The 19,113-nt window shown below is 54.5% G+C and overlaps 1 protein-coding gene across 1 annotated transcript in view; it reads left to right on the top strand.

The window, feature by feature from the left end:
• The first annotated feature begins 12,565 nt into the window (after positions 1-12,565).
• The window catches only part of LOC138823552 (C-Maf-inducing protein), a 153,975-nt gene continuing 147,427 nt past the window's right edge, over positions 12,566-19,113 (top strand). The window contains exon 1 of the mRNA XM_070016942.1: positions 12,566-12,907. Coding sequence (XP_069873043.1) covers positions 12,608-12,907 — 300 coding nt within the window. The 5' untranslated portion in view covers positions 12,566-12,607. The remainder of the gene's footprint in view (positions 12,908-19,113) is intronic.

Raw genomic sequence — 19,113 nt, 5'->3', positions numbered from 1 at the left:
TCCCTCCTCGTATTTCTTCCAGAGGCTTCCTTGTGGGAGAACTGTGCTGTCCACTAGCTTCTGTCACAGTACTTCATGGATGGAGCAACCATGAATGGGGCTTAGAACAGGGAGGCGGCAAATAAGCATTCATCATTACATGCTTATTTGTTTGGTTTTCTTATTTTTCCAAACAAAAAAGAGAATCCATTTTGGGGAAGATGCACACAATGAAAGTTCCTTGATGTTCCACAGCAGCGTGGCGTGGGAGGCAGGGGACCCTGTCTGGAGGGCGTTCATGAGCCTGGTCTGTCCCGCCAGCCCTCAGGAAGGGCCACCAGTACTAGACAGCTGAAGGTGGCAAAGCAAAGAGGCCAGAGAGGATCCAGGGAACAGCTTGGACTGTCCTGTGAGACCGGGAGAGAGGCGCTGAGGAAACGCAGGGAAAGGTGTGGGAAGCTGCCGTGTCCCCGAGGGCTGGAAGCAAGAACACGGCATGAGAGGGAGAGGGGGAAGAGGAGCTGGTGCTGCTCACGCCATGATCCTTCCTACTCAGGAGGCTGAGATTGGAGGATCGTGGTTTGAAACCGGCCCAGGCAGGAAAAGTTCCTGAGTCTCTTATCTTCAATCAACCAGCAGAAAGCCTCAAGGGGAGCTGTGGTTCAAATAGTTAGAACACCTGACCTGAGTGAAAAAGTACCTAGGCCCTGAGTTCACACACACACACACACACACACACACACACACACACACACACACACACACACACACACACACACGGAAGATGAGCCTTCTCCACAGATCTGGCCCCAGAAACTGGGACAACAGGCAGACAGCTGAGAAGCACATAGGTTGTTGGCACACTTCACATGAGGCTGAAGAAAGAAGGCAGGAGACTTGAATGTGGGGAGCCCCAACCTGGGTGTCAGGAGTTCTGAGGCTGGTTTTGCCACCTCCTACCTATGCAGTCTTAGCTGGGGTTCCTTCTTCCTTTATTCCTCAGTTTCCCTATTTTGCAAACCAGAAGGGATAGATAGACAAGAAAACTCCCAAAGCAAAGGTTCCTCTTCACTGATGCTCTCTGAGATGAATAAAGAGGACTCAGCTTTGGGGATCTGGATGTGTTGGTGGAATCTGCCATTGATTAGTGATGTCTGTCATGACTGAGGAAGTGCAGAAAGTCAGCTCCCCCACTTAACTAAGACCCAGACATCTGAAGTGCAACTAACCTCGTGGAAGAGGGAGCTGGTTAGCCTCCTTATGACTTTTAGTATGATCTTATGACTTTTATCCACACAAAGGAGAAAAGTTAATAGATACAGAAATAAGCCAGGTGCCTGAACCCCTGGCCCAGGCCCCAGCCATCTGTCAAGCGCACTGCCATTGTGCAACCACACAGGCCAAGGGAAGGCATCTGGCTTTGGTTTGTGGGTCATTGTCACCCACACGGAATGAAATTCACTAGTCCATTGTGAGCTGTGCAGCTTTGATGCCTTTAAAATTACCCCACAAAGCTGGAGGGTGGAGGAGACAATGGACGCCCTTCTGAAGAAAGGTTCCGAGTGTGGAGCCAGAGTTGAGTCATGCTCTGCCCAGGCACCTGCATGGAGCCTGGAGCTTCACCACTGGGTCCGGTGATTGTTCCATCATGAGCTGGAGGACAGCAGGGCAGACTGTCCACACAGATAACGCAAGGGAAGCGACAGGCCTGGAGAGTGAGCTGCTGGCGGGGACAGCAAGCCAGGGACAGAGGGGTGAGAAATCTATGCACGCCTCCACCCACCCCACCGAAGACTTTGAAGTCGGCTCGCTCAGCGCCAGAGAATGTCACCTTATTTGGAACTAGGTTACCACAGGTGTAGTAGGTTAAGATGAGGTCACCCTGGAGTGGGTTGAGAGCTCACTCCAATACTGCTGTGTCCTGACAAAAAGAAGAAGTTGATGGTTGGGTGTGGTGATATATGACTGTAATCCTAGCTACACGGGAGGCATAGGCAGGAGGATCAAAGTCTGAGACTAGCCTGGGCAAAAAAACAAACAAGAGGTGCATATATATACACACATATATATACATATATATGTAATTTTTTCTCATTTTCAAGAAATGGGCTGACAAGTGAATTGGCATAAAAAAAAGTTTTGAGGCTAAAATAGGCAACCAGGCCTCATATGGTTGAGAGTGAAATCAGGTTGTTGAACCTCTCTGCCTCAGTTTCTTCATCTGTACAGAGGATATAATCAAGTTTACTGCCATGTTTGTTGTAGTGATCAATTTAGTGAGTCAATATGTGAAGTGCTTATAAGAGTGGTTGAGAAAGGGGGGGCTGTGGGGTACATGCTTATAATCCCAGACATCCAGAAGGTAGCGGCAGGAGGACTATGAATTCCAGGCCAGCCTGGGCAAAGTTAGTGAGAGGCTAGCTTAAAAAAAAGAAAAGAAAAAAAGCCTGGTGGCTCACACTTACAATCCTAGCTATTCAGGGGGATCAGAGTTCAAAGCCAGTGTGGGCAGGAAAGTCCCTAGGACTCATCTCTAATTAACCACCAGAAAACCGGAAGTGGCGCTGTAGCTCAACACCACTAGAACATTAGCTTTGAGCAAAAGAGCTCAGGGACAGTGCTTAAGCCCTGAGTTCAAGCCCCATGACTGACCAAAAAAAAGGACATCAATCAAAACCAAACAAAAGGACATGGCTCAAGTGGTGGAGGCTAGCAAACCCTAGGCTGTGAGTTCAAACCCTAGTACTGCCAAAACAGACAAACCCAGCACAGCTCAAGTTACCATAGAGCCCTTGGCAAGCATGTGTGAGGCCAAGGGTTCAAATTTCAGCATTGTAAAGTGGTGGCTACGTGTTAAGCCTGTGCTGTCTTAGCTAGTACCCTTGACTGTCCCAAGCAGGTAGCGACGGAGTCCAGCAACAGACAGCTCAGACACCAGCCGAGGCAGCCATTTGGTCCAAGCTGGACCAACCAGCTCCTTCCAAAGAGCCTGGCTCCGTTTGGCCTGCTCTGTGGAACAGCGCCTCCTGCCAGGCCAGGCAACAGGAAGTTTGCCAGCGGGGAGGAGGAAGCCCTTGGGTCTTTTGGTTCTGACCTCTTGGGGTTCCTGGCTCCTTTTCCCCACTGGGGCTCTGGGAAACACTCAGCATCTTATAACCAATGTCCATCCATTGATTGGTTTATGGGGGGTGGCGGTACTGGGGTTTGGGCTCAGAGATAGGTAGGTGCTCTACAACTTGAGCCACACCTATCAGGTCTTTTTTGTTTGTTTATGTGGTACTGAAGAATCGAACCTAGGGCTTCATGCACTACCACTACCACTGAGCCACCTTCCCCGCCCCTGGTTTCGTTACTGGTTGAACAGGGTCTTGAGTCTGTGCTCAGGTTGGCTTGGACATTGATCCTCCTATTTATGTTTCCCTTGCAGCTAAGATGACAGCCACGCATCAATCAAGCCATCTTTTCCTGACGGGTATCTGCTCTCAAACAGCAAGCCTCTCGATGTCCCTTACGGGCTTATGTTAGCACAAGGGGGACTTAATGCCCTGACCTGCCTTCTTTCGATTCTGCACGTGTAGGCTGTGCCCCCGGGAGCTACAAGGAAATATTCACCCCTTTCCCTTGCTCAGGCACAGAGAACTGGTTCCAGGCTTATGATGTGGTAAAGGAAGAGAAGCAGGGGTTGAGAAACCATTTTCCCTTCCTGGTCATTGAGCACTGATGTCTTGCTAGGCCTTGTCCTGAGCAGCCTTTGAATGCCTTGCCTTGTTTGTGAGCTCAGTCGTGAGCACCACAGCTGAATGTTGTCTGTGGATTCCACTGAGAAACGTGGCGAGAGAGCTCGTACTCCATTGTCTGTGCTCTTAACATCTTTGACATCCCCCCTGCAGCCCCAGATGGGGTTCTCATCGTCCCCTGTCGGGGGGCTTGGACGAACCTCAATGCAAAGTGGGGGTGATTGCATTCTCTTCCCATCCAAAGACCGTCTGGAGTGGTCCATGCACGGGGGCGGGCGTTGGTGTAGAAAAGCAGCGGCACACTGACCTCCTCCACCTTCTTTCCCTTGCTTCTTAGCAACTGGCTGAGCGAGGATAGGCAGAGGTGGAGAGAAAGGAGGCCACACGTAACTCAGTCAATTTGAGCAGCTTCACCAAAGGCTGATGTGGAAGAGAGGTGGAATCGATTTTGTGAAACACAGAAAAGGTGTTTCTATATGTGTGTGTGTGTGTGTGTGTGTGTGTGTGTGTGTGTGTGTGTGTGTGTGTGCATGCTAGTGCACTGGTCCTGGGTCTTGAACTCAGGGCTGGGCCTGGGCACTGTCCCTAAACTTTGAGCAGCTTCACCAAAGGCTGATGTGGAAGAGAGGTGTAACTGATTTTGTGAAACCCAGAAAAGGTGTTTCTCTGTGTGTGTGTGTGTGTGTGTGTGTGTGTGTGTGTGCGCGTGCATGCTAGTGCACTGGTCCTGAGGCTTGAACTCAGGGCTAGGCCTGGGCACTGTCCCTAAACTTTTTGTGCACAAGATGAGCATTTTACCAATGGAGCCACAGCTCCACTTCTGGTCTTTGGTGCTTAATTGGAGATAAAGAGTCTCAAAGATTTTCTTGCCTGGGCTGATTTCAAACCACAGTCTTCAGATCCCAGTCTCCTAAGTAGCTAGGATTATTATAGGCATGAACAACAGTGCCAGGCTTATTTAGTTAGTTTTTGGTGGTACTGGATTTTTTTTTAAGAATTTTATTTATTTATTTAGTCAGTAGTGGGGCTTGAACTCTAGGCCTGCATGCTGTTCCTGAGCTCTTCGGCTCAAGGCTAGTGCTCTACCACTTGAGCCACAGCGCCACTGGTACTGGGTTTTGAACTCAGAACCTTACACTTACTAGGGTGACGAGACATGCCTCAACCTGCTTCTTTAAAGAGGATGCAGTTTATTGTGTGCAAAAATTATGTTAGCAGCATGATGAAAACAACCTGGGGTCCTAGTAGGGACCAGCATGTTTGACATTTGGGTCTGTGTGTATAAACTAATCAATTGATGGATTGTTAGGAATGTTAGTTCTGGAAGAATACTTGGTCCTCTGTAATACTTTTTAATTTTCTGCCATGATGAAGATTAAATCTTGAACCCAGGGCCTAGTACACTCTAGGCAAGTGTTCTACCACCACCACTTCCCCAGCCTTTCTGCTCGTTTATATGTCTTTTTTATTTTTTAAGATGGAGGGCTAGCCTTGAACTCACGGCTCAGCCTGCCTCAGCCTCCTGAGGGCTGGCATGCCAGGCAGGCACTACCACACCCGGCATGTAACGACACTTATCAACCCCAGACTTGATTATTTGGTGGAAGTGAGAAGGAGGGATGGCGCTGGGCGGTCTCCCCCCCCTGCCCGCCCCCCTGCCCGCCCCCCCCCCCCCCCGCCCGCCCTCTGTGTCCTGAAACCAGAGAAGATGGAGAGTGACTCGGGAGAGTTGTCCATCGCTGTCACCGGCACTGGCACCAGAGAGGAAATCACGCTCTCATCCAAGACTGGAAAATGAAGCCGGCCCCACACCAGCCTTGGAGAAGTGGGACAAGAATGTTCGAAGGCTCCAGGAAGAAAACAGAATAAACAGGCACATTTTATTATCTGTTCAGTCTATTAAATGCCACCTGGTGGAGTGTCTGTTCCCTTACAGCGGTGTTTAATGTCTGCTCAAAATGCTTTTGTGTCTGATGTAATTTCACAACAGACTTTTCAGATGGGACTTCCAGAAAATTCCTCCAAACCTAGGCCTCCTGGAGAGCTGTGACATCAAGATCACTGGGGAACAAGCAATGTTGGTGCCTGTTATTATTATTATTATTATTATTATTGCTAGTCTGGGGCTTGAACACAGGACCTGGGCACTGTCCCTGAGCTTCTTTTGCTCAAGGCTAGCACTCTTCCACTTGAGCCACAGCACCACGTCAGGTTTTTTCTGTGTATGTGGTACTGAGGAATCGAACCCAGGGCTGCATGCATGCAAGATGAGCACTCTGCCACTGAACCACCTTCCCAGCCCCTGGCACCTGTCCTTTTTATTCCTGGCATTTCATGAAACTCCTGGCCTGGTGCTGTTAAATAGATTCCAAATTCATGGTCTCCAGCACATTTCTCGGGCCATCCTATGTGTCCTCATGCTCCACACAGAGAAAGTTGCTTGAGCCTAGGTTCCCACCCCCACCCCCACCCCAGATGCCACGGCGGGAGTGAGCAGTAGGAGCGTCCACTCTGTGACCCCTCAGGCTGGATGGGACAGCAGCCTCAGCCAGCTGAGAGGGAGGGAGGGAGGGAGGGAGGGAGGGAGGGAGGGAGGGAGGGAGGGAGGGAGGGAGGGAGCTTCTTCATTTAAGCCAAGGGTGACTGAGGCAGGAGGGTCCGCGATGAAGGCCAGCCCGGGCTGTACAGGAAGTTAGTGTCTCAGCAAAACCAAACCAGCCAAAAGACAACAAAATAACTCCATGTGGGAAATAATCACTGGAACTGTCACGAACTTCCCATTGATTCTCGTGGAATTTTTGTTGTTGTTATTGTCGGTCATGAGGCTTGAAGTCAGGGCCTGGGCACTGACCCTGAGCTTTTTCACTCAAGGCTAGAGCTCTATCACTTTGAGCCATAGCACCAGTACCAGATTTTCTTGTTGTTGTTGCTTTCTGGTGGTTATTTGAAGAGTCTCACAGACTTTCCTGCTAGGCTGGCTTTGAACCTCGATCCTCAGCTCTCAGCTACCTGAGTTGCTAGGATTATAGGCGTGAGCCACCAGCACCTGGCTCTTGTGGAATTTTTATGAAATGCTATTGTGAGCCTGCCTGCTTGCCTGCCTTCCTTTCCTTTCTCTTCCTCCCTTTCTTCTTTCCCTGCCTCCCTTCCTTCCCTCCCTCTCTGCCTCCCTTCTTTCTTTTTCCTTTTTCTTCCTCCTCCCTTGCCTTCCTTCCCTCCTTTTCTTCCTTCCTTGTGCCGGTACTGGGGTTTGAACTCACAGCCTCAACAATCTCTCTTGGCTTTTTTACTCAAGAATGGAACTCTACCGCTTGAGCCACAGTTTTACTTTTTGCTTGTTATTTAGAGATACAAGTCTCATGGTCTTTTCTGCCTGGGCTGGCTTTGAACCATGATCCTCATATCTCATATGCTCCCTGTGCCCAGGTGAGTCTACTTTACAATAAAGCAAACAAGGCAAGGATTGGTTTTCCCCTGGCATGCTGATTCTAGGGTGTGCTGATCTAGGTCTGGGAACTTCAGCAGAGTTGTGGTACCTGACACAGTCCCTGCCACTCAAGTGGATGCTAATACAGAGATGTTGGACAGGATCGCATGGATGAATGAAGGCAGCACACAGGACAATGCAGGGCAGTAGTTAGAAAGTTGGCGCTGCTGGAGAAATGCAACCTCTCCGCAGTCACTGCGTTTGCTTCGTCCAGGCCCTGGGGAAGCAGGTGGTGGAGTGTGAGGCTGAGTGGTCTGTATTAGCTCGTGGTAGTTGATTATTAATTTTTCAGGAATTTTGCAGGCTGGCTATCAAATAGCCGTTCCAAAAGATTAAGTTATATAAAGTGACAATGAAATGGTCTATTTTATTTTATTTTATTTTTTTTTACAAAAACAACCCAAATGTTATTTATTTAATATACATTGCAAGGACTTAAATCTTAATTTAAAAAACAGAAAACATAACAAAAACAACACCACAGCTCAAGATAAGAGTCCTGTACAGAAGTCAAGGAAAAGGACAGGTAGACTAAGGAAAAAACAGACAACACAGGAGAAGCTGGACAGTTCAGGTCAAGGCTCTTGGCTGGAGGTCTATTTTAAAAAGTAATAAATATCATCACCTCCTAAGTATTATTTTATAAGAATATTGGCTACTTTCTCTGGTCTTGAAGTTATTTGTATCTATTGCCAGGGCTGTGAAAGGGCTCAGTTGGGAAATAGTTCAGGCTTTCCAGTCCTTCTTCTCCCCTTCCTCTTTGGATGGAATTTACAGCCAATACCACGTGAGCCACACCCCCAGTCCTGGATATTCAGATCCATACTGGTTGCTTGTAATCAGCCATGACAGGGAGATTTATACCAGGAAAATTGTCATGCTGTCTATCACAGCTTGCCTAACTTCCTTCCTTCCTCCCTTCCTTCCTCCCTTCCTTCCTCCCTTCCTTCCTTCCTTTCTTCCCTTCTTCCTTCCCTCGCTCCTTCTCTCCTTCGCTCCCTCCCTCTCTTTCTTCATGGGGGCTGACTTGTTACAGACTTCCCAGCTCCCACTGGATCCAATCAATGATGAGTCGAGTCCTGCCCCCCCCCCAAGGATGCAGTGTGCTGGGGTCCTGCGCCATTGCTGGTGGGGCACAGCTGGGAGGGGCTGTGAAGGCACACAGTGGCTACCACTGGAGCTGGGCCTGGCGGCAGGGTGGCAGCTGAGGAGGCCCACGGCCTGCCCGGTGCGCAGTCATCAGCTCCGCCGCCCGCTCTCCCGTCAGGCTGAGCCACCTCATCACATTCCTTCAGAGTGAAGGGCATGTGACTCCTGGGCCTGTGGCCCCCCCCCCCCCCCCCCCGCCCTGTGAACCTCTCAAGCAGCATTTGGGAAAGGGAGACTGCCGGCTCTGGACCCTTCTTTGGAGGGTCTGGATTCCTGTGGCACTGAGGACAGGGTAGGTGCATGACCCACCGCGGGGAACCCCAAATCCACTTGTGTCTCTTGGGAGCTGCTGCCCTGGGGCTCCTCGTGGGACCTGCTGGCAGGACACAGGTTCCTGTCTAGGTTGGGAGCCCGTCGCGCGGACAGGAGGGCTCAGCCCTGACCTAACCAAGTCCCAGTGCAGGAGTCAGAGGACTTGACCATCACAGACGCCACCCAACACAGCGAGCCGCCCCTGAGCACCAGGCCTGTGCCACCTTGGCAGACAGTAGTTGTCCTAGTGGTGGAGCTGTGACGAGGCCAGGCTCCGAGCGAGGGCTGCTGTGACCCCGTCACTCCCAGATCTGCTTTAAGTTCTCTTTCCATCTCACTGATTCCGTGAAAGCCAAGAGATATTATTACTTGAAGACGACATGGGTCAGAGCAAACACTTGCTTTCTGAGAGCCTGCTCAGGAACGCCCGAAGTTCACAGGATATTGGGAAAACTGCATGGCATTAGAGGCCAAGTGGAAGCTCAGATTCAAATCTTGGCCAACCTTCTTGGAGCCTTCAACTCTTTTTTTTTTTTTTTTTTTTTGGGTCCGGTCGTGGGGCCTGAACTCTGGGCCTGGGCGCTGTCCCTCAGCTCTTCAGCTCAAGGCTAGTGCTCTACCACTATGAGCCACAGCGCCACTTCTGGCTTTTTTCTGTTTGCTTATGTGGTGCTGAGGAATCGAACCCAGGGCCTCGAGCATGCAAGGCAAGCGCTCTACCACTGAGCCACCTTCCCAGCCCGAGCCTTCAACTCTTATCTTGGGGTTCAGAGTAATTCCTGGTTGGGAGGAAGAGGAACAAACATATAACACCTCCAGCCCAGCGCCTGACATTTGTGCCCGGACCTTGTGCTTGCTGAGCAAGTGCTCTCCCCCCTGAGCCACAACCGCAATTTCTTTTCCTTTACTTTGTTCTTCAGCTAAGGTGTCCTGTCAACTTTGACTGAGCTGGCTTTGTGTGTTGATCTTGCTACCTCTGCCTCCTGAGTAGCTGGGATTACAGGTATAAGACGCCACTTGTGTCCTTCACTTTCATTTGTTTCCTGAAGATCTGTTAGCATTAGGGACCCCGGTGGCACTCTGCTCTCCCAGCTGGGTTAGGTGTCCCCAGTCTCTTGTTGCTGTAGCCCTAAGCGCAGGATAGTGATGGAACTAGACTCTGAGCTCTATGCTTGGTGGTAAGTCACAGGCTCTGAAGTTGCATCAAGCTAGCCCCAATCTGGACAGACTCAAGCGCTCTGTTCCCTCATCTATGAGTATGGATGACACAGCAGCCGTGTGTCAGGTCACTGTGAGAAGAAAATGATGCACACACGGGACATGGTACACTCAGGAAGTCTGGGCTATCACAGTAATTGCTACTAATAGCCCAGTGCCTGGTGTGCGCGGGCAGGAGCTCCATCTGTATGAAGAGGTGGGGTCTCAGGCTGCTCCCCTCTTGCTTCATGGTTTTCCTCAAGCCAGAACTACTTGGGAACTTGAAGGAAAGCCAGCGCATTGTGAGAAGTCAATGAATTTCTAATCTGTAACTTAACAGCACCTCCCCAGGGCACAGAGGACAGCTGCTCTCCTGGCAGAACGGACACGAGTCTTATTTGTGATGCAGGCAAGTTGCAGCCTGCCTGTCACAGGCTCTCCCCAGCCCTGGCTCTCAGGGTCTTGAGGGAGAGGGGTGTAAACACTCTCCCACCTCCAGGAGGCTGTGGGCAGTATGAGGTAATTCAACCCTGCAGAACACCTCCACTGAACAAGAAGGAAAAAACAGCCAGGCGCCGGTGGCTCATGCCTGTATTCTTAGCTACTCAAAAGGCTGAGACTCTGAAGATGGCAGTTCCGAAGCCAGCCCAGGAAGGAAAGTCTTTTTTTTTTTTTTTTTTTTTGGGTCCAGTCGTAGGGCCTGAACTCTGGGCCTGGGCGCTGTCCCTCAGCTCACTTGAACCACAGCGCCACTTCCTGCTTTTTTTCTTATGTGGTGCTGAGGAATCGAACCCAGGGCCTCAGGCATGCAAGGCAAGCGCTCTACCACTGAGCCACCTTCCCAGCCCCAGGAAAGTCTTCTTATCTCCAGTTAGCCACCACAAAGCCGGAAGTAGAGGTGTGGCTCAAGTGGTAGGACACCAGCCTTGAGCAAAATAGCTGAATTCGAGTTCAAACCCCAGTACAGGTACAAAACAGATAAAGGCATCGCCACTGAACAAGAAGGCAAAATATTTCTCTTCTCCTCTCTTCCTCCTACCCTAGCATGCAAGCACTCTACCACGTGTTTGCATTTTGTTTTTGCGATAGGATCTGGTCATCTTTGCCTCAAACCCAAGGAACTCCGGCCTGCCCCTCCCCAGTAAGTGGGCTTACAGGTGTGCCCCTGCCACACCAAGCAAAATTCCAGGGGCTTTCCTGGCCCAGTAAGTGGGCTTACAGGTGTGCCCCTGCCACACCAAGCAAAATTCCAGGGGCTTTCCTGGCCCAGGCGCCGAGCACCGGGGAAGGGAGCGCCTCCGGGCTGCTGCTTGCCAGTGATAACGGAAAGGAAATGATTTTGCTTCTAAGTTGGCGTCTGAGACACTGTGGTTGAGCCCACAATCACCCTCCCAGTATCTCCCCTGGGCTGGAGTGGGGGCGGGAGGACACAGCAGTGGCCAGGATCCGAGGTGGGGGTCTGTGTGGAGGTGCAGAAGAAAGGAGGGGGACTGGGATGGTCCGTCTCCCCCCCTCCCACTCCCCCAGGTCAGTAGCTCTCCTTCAAAGAGCAGCAGCAGTGGCCTGAAGCCAGGCAGCGGAGACAAAGCAACGAGGCAGGGTGTCTGGGTAACCCCAGGGGTCCTCGTTCTTTCTCCCTCTGTCCCACACCTTCTTCATGTGTGTGTGTGTAAATGAACATGATATAGATATATATTTAGAGGTAGGGTTTCACTGTGTAGCCCAGGATGGCCTAGAACTCGTGCCCCTCCAGCCTTAGCCTCCCAAGTGCTGGGTGCGGGGGGGGGGGCATCTTATTTCTGCCATCGGCTAGCTGTTCAAAGGAGCCACAAGCTCTAGGTCCGGGCACAGTCACGGGTGCACGGGGCCGCCCCTTCGAGGCCGCCGCTCCTCCGTCCCCGCCCGCCCGTTCAGACACCGGGGGGCAGGGAGGCCAGGATCGCGCGGCCCCCCGCCCGCCCTCCCCGCGCGGAGGGGGCGCGTCTGGACCCGGACCCCTCGGGTCGGCCCGGCGGGCGGCCGCCCCGGCCAGCCTCGATGGCCCCGGGCGCCGCAGGGCCGGAGGGCGGGCGCTCGGCCCGGCTCGGCGGGGGCGCGGCGCGCGGCCGCCCGGGCCCGGCCCACCGCCCACATTCCGGGCGGGGCGCGGGGCCTGCCGGGGCTCGCCCGCCCGCCCCCCGCCCCAAGGGGCCGCCCCGCCCCGCCGGGCCGCGCCCGCCCCCGTCCCCGCCCGGCCGCCCGCCCGCGGGAGGCCCGGCCGCCGCGGCCGCCGCCGTTGCCGCCATTGACGTCAGAGGGCGGGCACATGACCCCCGGCGGCCAATCGCGCGCCGCGCCCGCCTCCCGCCCGCGAGCGCCCCGCAGCCGGCGCGGCCCCCGCCCGCAGCGCACTCGCCGACGGACGCGGACACACGCACCGCTCAGCGCGGCCGCGCGGGGCCGAGACACGCCCGCCCCCCCCTCCCTGCCCCGCGCCCCCCGCCCCGGCCCCGCGTCCCCCCGAGCCCCGCCGCGCCGGCATGCGCCCCGCCAGCTAGGAGGAAGCGGCCAGGAAGCGCCCGCCGCCGCCGCCGCCGCCGCCGCCCCCGCGGCCGCGCCCCGCCCCGCGGCGCCCCCCAGCCCCACGCCCCCCACCCCGGCGGCCCGGGGCGTGGGGGGGTGCGGGCCGCCCCCGGGGCTCCGCCGCCGCCGCCGCCGCCGCGCCGCGCCCGCCAGGCCCGCCCCGACCGCGCGCCCCGGCGCGGCCATGGATCTGACCAGCAGCTCGGGCGGCGGCGGCGACCCCCGGCAGCTCGAGGAGACCAAGCCGCTGCTGGGCGGCGACGCGCCGGGCCCCGAGGGCACGAGGATGGGCGCCGTGCCCTGCCGCCGGGCCCTGCTGCTCTGCAACGGGATGAGGTACAAGCTGCTGCAGGAGGGCGACATCCAGGTCTGTGTCATCCGGCACCCGCGGACCTTCCTCAGCAAGATCCTCACCTCCAAGTTCCTGAGGCGCTGGGAGCCGCACCACCTAACGCTGGCCGACAACAGCCTGGCGTCCGCCACGGTGAGTGCGGGGCCCGCCCGCCGCGCCCCCGCCCCCCGGCCCGGCCCGGGGGTCCCCGAGCCCTGCGCGCCCCCCCCCCGGGCCGCGGGCCCCCGAGCCCTGCGCGCCCCCCCCGGGCCGCGGGCCCCCGCCCTGGCGCGACGCCCCCGGGGGTCGTGGGCTGCCCGCTCCCCGGGAAGCCGCGCGGCTCGTCCGGCTCCGAGCGGCCGGGGAACACAAAACGCCGCCCCCCCTTCCCCTCCGCCATGAGCGCGCCGAAGCCACCCCCAGCCCCAGCGGATTTCCAGGTCCTTTCGTGGCTGTACCCGTCCTTGGTTCTTTCCTCCCTGCCCCGGCGGCCAGGCACGACCCGGCGCCTCCCTTTCCGAGGATCTCCCCCGCCCACGGGGCCGACCCCCCCCCCCCCCGGGCCCGGGGCGGCCCGGGACCCCAGCGCCGGGTCCTGCATTGTCTGCGGAGCGTGTGAGTGTGTGTGTGTGTGTGTGTGTGTGCGCGCGCGCGGGGGTGCGCGGTGTGTACGTGCGGCTTCCTGCCGGAGGTCCCGTTTTGTGTCTGTTCCCGTGTTTTCACGCTGGCTCAGTGGGTTGAGATGGAGAGGACGAGCCGCCCATCTCTTTCTGCAATCGAATCTGCAAATGGTGGACTTCTTCCCGGAGAAAGACAGCTGTGGTGGGGTCGAGGGAGGAGTGGGGGTGGCGGGCAGGGCCTGAACAGGATGCTTTGTGTTTTGAAACAAGGGTGGTTTCAAATACCGGCTCTGGCTTGGCCTGGGCTTGGCGCTGGGGGTCCAGGCTTTGAGGAGAGGGGGCCATCTTGCCTACAATGCACCGCCCGCCCCCTCCAGCCCGGCTGCTGTTTGCTAAGCCCAGTGGGAGGGGGCAGAACTCGACACCTCCCCACACCTGTGCCAGGAAACAGGGTGTCACTTACATGCGTGTCACAAACGTGTAGCCTGTGGAGACATCTCCCCAGCATCCATGTTCCTTGGTGGTGTGTCACAGGCCGTGACACACGCTCCAAGGAATGGGAGGGGGACAAAGGATCCTAGCCCTCCCATCTTCTCCCCCCCTCCCCCCCCCACTCCCAGAGCATCAAAGCACATGGGACTTTTATTCTGAACTCTGGGTTTGACATGTCTGGGACATTTCATTTTTTTCTGTGCCATGGGCACAGCGGGGCAGGGCCTGCGGACTCCTGCCTCAGAGGCCACCCGCCTCCGCCACCTTCCAGGCCGCTGCATGGCATGTGCTTAAACCTGCCTCGGATTGCCCAGCCTCTGAAAACCTCCATGGAAAACAGACACTGCAGACTTCAGGGCTTCCCTGTCTAGGTTCTGGAGCCCCCTTCCCCGCCTCCCTCCCTCCCCCCATCCAGCTTCATTAGTGAGCTTTACTCTAGGCTTCCTTCTTTCTCCTGTTCCCCTCAGCAGGAAGGGAATGAGTTGTGGGGGAGGGGATGGTTGAGAGGGACAGTGACCGGCCAGCCCCTGCTTCGGGGTTGGTGGGGAATCAGGAGCCGAAGCCCCTCACCCACCCTGGCTGTTGAAGAGCTACGGTTGTGTGGGACCAGGGTGGGTAAGCAGCCTGTGGCTCGGGTCCATCCTGGCCGGCCCAGGTGGATGGCACCCTGAGAGGAGCCCTTGTGAGTCCAAAGTCAGGGCTGGGCAGAGGGTTATTAGAGGAACAAGTTTGATCTTGGTGCAGAGCCTGGCTCTGGGGTTAGGAAACATGCAAAAGAGCTAGGAGGAAGTGTCCCAGGGGCTGGCATGATCCCCTCTCTCCACCTTTCTCCGTGGAAGTAGGAGCCTTCAATTTAGCCCTGGCCCCAGAGCCTGTGAGTGGAGGCAGGGCTGTCTGGGCCCCCAAGTCCCAGGGGGGTTGGGACCACCACCACCACCACCACCACCAGGGATCTTGTCCCCTGTTGAGACACCTGGTTAGTGTCCAGGCTCCCTGGCAAGCTGAGGATCTCCTGTGGGGTTCCCTGAGGCCTGGTCATTATGTAATCTGGCTGCATTTTATAGTGCAGCCCAGACACTTGGTTGAGCAATATAAAGCCTAAATGAAAGAAAGGTGAATTTGAGTGCAGCTTGCTGCCCCACAGACCCTTGCCAGCCCTCAGGCTCTGCCGGCTGCCCGGCCCAGCCCTGAGCCTCCTGGAGCAGGTGTGTTTCTGGGAGGGGCATAGCCATCCTCAGAATGGCCAGAACTGGAGTTTTAAACCCAGACCAGACCATCTGGGGATTATCTGGTTAATTGTGTGCCTTCAAGACCAGAGTGATTGATCTGAATTCCAATCAGTAAACAACGTAAACTTATGTCCAGTCTGTCTACATTGATCCAGTTAACTGAATCATGAGCAATAAAGATCTGGCTCCCAGGATCACAGCTTTATCAAGCTGGGGTGAAGTCTTTGGGGGTCTCCCTGTGTTGGGGACTCTGGCTGGACACACCCTGAGTCTGGGACTCTAGGAGACTTAAAAAGGAGTCTGGTGCTCTGGGGACCTGATATCCCTCTCCTGGCCTGGCTGTAAACTTTGCCCTCTGTGGGGTCAGGTTGGAGCTTGGCCTGCGCCAGTCTCCAGGGTTGGTTACTGATTAAAATCCTTACGATGTGCCTGACATGGCTCGAGACAGTGGGCCGGGTTGGATGAACCCTGTGCCTGGAGACTTGGGATCTGGAAGGCTTGTAAACTCCCAGCCTTCCTGGGAGGCGAGGCTGAGGCCCAGGAGAGCCCCCTGCTCCCAACCACACAGCCCCTGGTGCTTGGGGAAGGGCCAGCTGCCTACGCACGGTCTGGTTGTGGTGGCTTGTTCCCCTTTTTGCGTTCAGGCTTTCCAGTCCCTGGGCCTTCCTGGGTCTTCGAGGCTGTGGATTGTGGTGCAGGCAGAATCCGACAGCCAGCAGTTCTGCATAAGTGGCTGTAATCAGCAAGGCCAGAATCCATTTTGCTGTTCTCATCCCTAGGCTGAATTTGATCACCTGCTAGACATGTTTGTCCGCTGGTGGAGGGCTTTGTCTGTAGCTTTTGTTTCCTCTGAACCAGAGAAGTACAAATAAGCTGCTTACCTGTCATTTCATCTTGATTTTTAAAAACCACACACCAGTATTCTGAATGGTGGGTCTGATTTGAAAGGCTTTTTATTCATTTACTGAAGGTGGGGGGCACAAGGGACAGGGTTCAGAATGGTGAGTCTGATTTGAAAGGTCTTCTGTTCATTACCAAAGGTGGGGGCACTAGCGACCGCGTTCGGTATTCTCAAGCTGCATTCACCTAGGCTCGTTTTCCAATTTTTACTGCCCGGCTTCCTGATTGGAATGAAGAGAAGCTCTTCGTCCTCTCTGCTTTCTTTCACACGGTGTGTTCTCAGGGCACCGTGGGTCCTTTGAGCCTGGACTTGGATTAGCGGGTGCCTGCTGCACCCTACAGTGTGTGTGTCCAGATGCTTGAGAAGGAAGATCCTGTTCTCCAGAGCCACCCCTACTCCCCTGGGACCCATTTGTGTGTGCGAGTTCTGTGTTAATGGTTTTAATTCGGGTTACGTACACGGTCCTCTGTGACATTGAGTTTCTGGTGGCATTTAGTAAACATTTTTGGGGGGTCATTGGGAGAGTTTGGTATACATCCACATGTCTGATGGCGGTGGTGGAGGGGACACAGCCAGAGGAACAGACAGACATGGACATTTTCTGCAGGGAATTTTCTACCCCAGGACAGGTCAGCATGGCCCTCTTCCCCTAGGCTGTCAGAATCCGTGCGTTTGGGGTGAGAAGCCTAGTCTGGCCCTGGCGTTGTTGTACCAGTGCGGGAGGGGTCTCAGGGAGTATGGCTGTGTTTCCCCGTCAGCTCAGATGGAGCAAATGCCATGGGCTGGGCCCCTGGGCCCCATGTGGCTTGTGTGTGGCCCTGCCCCTCTGTGGTGCCTGACATGGCAGGAGAGGGGCTTCTGGGCACCCTCTTGGGCCAAGCTTAGAGAGAGCCTGGAGGCCAAGTGACCCCAAAGACTTGAGTCCCAGGGTCCCTCACCACTGGTGCCTCTCAAGGCCTGGCTGGACTCTGTTCTTGCCCAGGGCACCTGTTTGAGTTTGTCGGCATGGATATTTCAGATGGACCATTTGTGCCTTTGATGGAAACTTTGTTGTGTGTCATGTGGTTCCAGAGCTGGGCTCTGGGCTTACAACTTCCGGGCTGGAGGCATTGTCAGGCCTGGCCTGCCCCGCCTTGCTGAGACCTCCTTTTCTCCATCTCTGCTGCAGGTCTTCAGAGCTCATATGTAGAATTGCTGCTAGATGTTGGTAATTCAGATAAGCACCTACTAGGGACCGTCAACATATAGTAGGGCTGACAGGCAACCAGTACTCCAGTTCCCTCTTTCCTCATTGCTGTACAAACAGAAGAGATTGTTGTTGTTTGAACATGCTTGGTCTCTAGAGAGAAGTCACCAGAGGTGAATAGTGCATTTGGGAAGCTAGAGGTATTTAGCAGATCTGTGTGTGCAGTCTTGAGATCGTTGCAGGCAGTTGAAGAAAGATTCCTCAAGGGGAATGGTCTAGTTTCTTAGAAAAAAAAAACAATTTTTTTCTTCCATAATTGAAACACTTATACATATATCAAATCTTGTTGTGTGATGGCCTACCTCTCCCTCTCCCTCTCCCAGGTCTGGAGTGGCGTCCTGCTGCTCACTCTGGACCTGTCGTCCGGTTCTGTGCTGCCGCTGCACATTGGGTACCATATCTGGGGAACCACATATCAGTATCCACATACGTACAGCTACCATGTGCTTCTTCACAGCTGCATAATTTTCCAGTGTTGAGACATGCCATGATAATGTGGGTAGATGGTCCCTTACTGGTGAGCATTGAGGTTAGTCCCAGTTGTTTACTATGTCAAGCAAGATATTCTCCATTTTCCAGTTGTTTTCTATTTTAGCAGTTTGAATGTTTGCTTCTTTGAGAGGGGAGAGCTGGCCTCCTTCCATCCAGTCCTGCTTCAGTGTGGTTGAATGTCGCGCTAGGGAGACCCCAGAGGTTCCAGCTGGTAGCCCTGACAAGGATCTGAGCTGCTTTACTGGAGAGCCTCATGTTCTGCCCCAGGACTCCCTGCTTCCCCGGCGGAAGCCACGCGCTCAGGCCTGTGGTTGAGGAGGGCTGTGCGACAAATTCTCTCCCAGACCCCTTGCTCTGGTGGGTGTGTTTCCTGCACAGGCATGGGGCTGGCTGCATACTGAGCCCCAAAGAGGCTGAGACTGTGTGTGTGTGTGTGTGTGTGTGTGTGTGTGTGTGTGTCTGTCTGTCTGTCACAGGCTTGACAGCAGATCAAACAGGTGAGCTCAATCCTCTGCTGCCTCCCAAGTGGTGGCCGTGGGCAGGTCCCTGAACCTCCTTGTCTGTGGAGGGAGGTCTGGAGGGACTTCCTTCTAGGTTAAGTCTGGCATTTATTCTCTCCCACTGTTCTGGGCACTTGGAAGACAGACAGTAGACTACTGAGCAGGAAAATGTAGAATCTGGTGATAAGAATCATAGAGCCAAGCCAACAGGCTGCAAGTAGAGCCTTGACTCTGTACCGAGTGGTCAGAGAAAGGGAGACTTGGGTATCTGGGGGAGGAGCCTTCCAGATAGAGAGAAGGGCAAGGCTGGTGCAAAGGTCCTGAGGCTGGATTAGTTGTAGAAATCACCCAACACAGTGGCATACACCTAAAAAATGTTCTGCAATCCGTTCCCTTCCCTTCTATTCTATTTGCAGACAATTAGGAGGCCCTTGGAAGATTCTAGGTGTTAGGCATGCTGGCAGCTGCTTGTTCTAGCAAGGTCTCATTCTAGTGCTTCGTGTGTGTGTGTGTGTGTGTGTGTGTATGTGTGTGTGTGTGTGTGTGTGTGTGTGTGTGTGTGTGTGTGTGTGTGTGTGTTTCATTTTAAAAAGCGGGCTCCCTCCCAATAAATAGTGAAAAATAGCTTTGCAGTAATGCTTTAAGAGGCTCTTAAATTACATAGCCCAGCAACTTGAGGGCTAGGAAGGTGGCTTAGTGGTAGAGTGCTTGCCTAGCATGCATGAAGCCCTGGGTTTGATTCCTCAGTATCACATACACACAAATAGCTGGAAGTGGTGCTGTGGCTCGTGTTAAGGGCTAGCCTTGAGCAAAAGAAGCTCAGGGACAGTGCCCAGGCCTTGAGTTCAAGACCCATGCCTGGCAACCCCCCCCCCCAAA

This window comes from Dipodomys merriami, unplaced genomic scaffold, assembly GCF_024711535.1.
Source record: "Dipodomys merriami isolate MVZ:Mamm:240054 unplaced genomic scaffold, mDipMer1.0.p SCAF_120, whole genome shotgun sequence".
In the NCBI taxonomy this organism is placed as follows: Eukaryota; Metazoa; Chordata; class Mammalia; order Rodentia; family Heteromyidae; genus Dipodomys; species Dipodomys merriami.
Note: the sequence above shows the minus strand (reverse complement) of the source record. Positions and strands in the feature narration are given on the sequence as shown.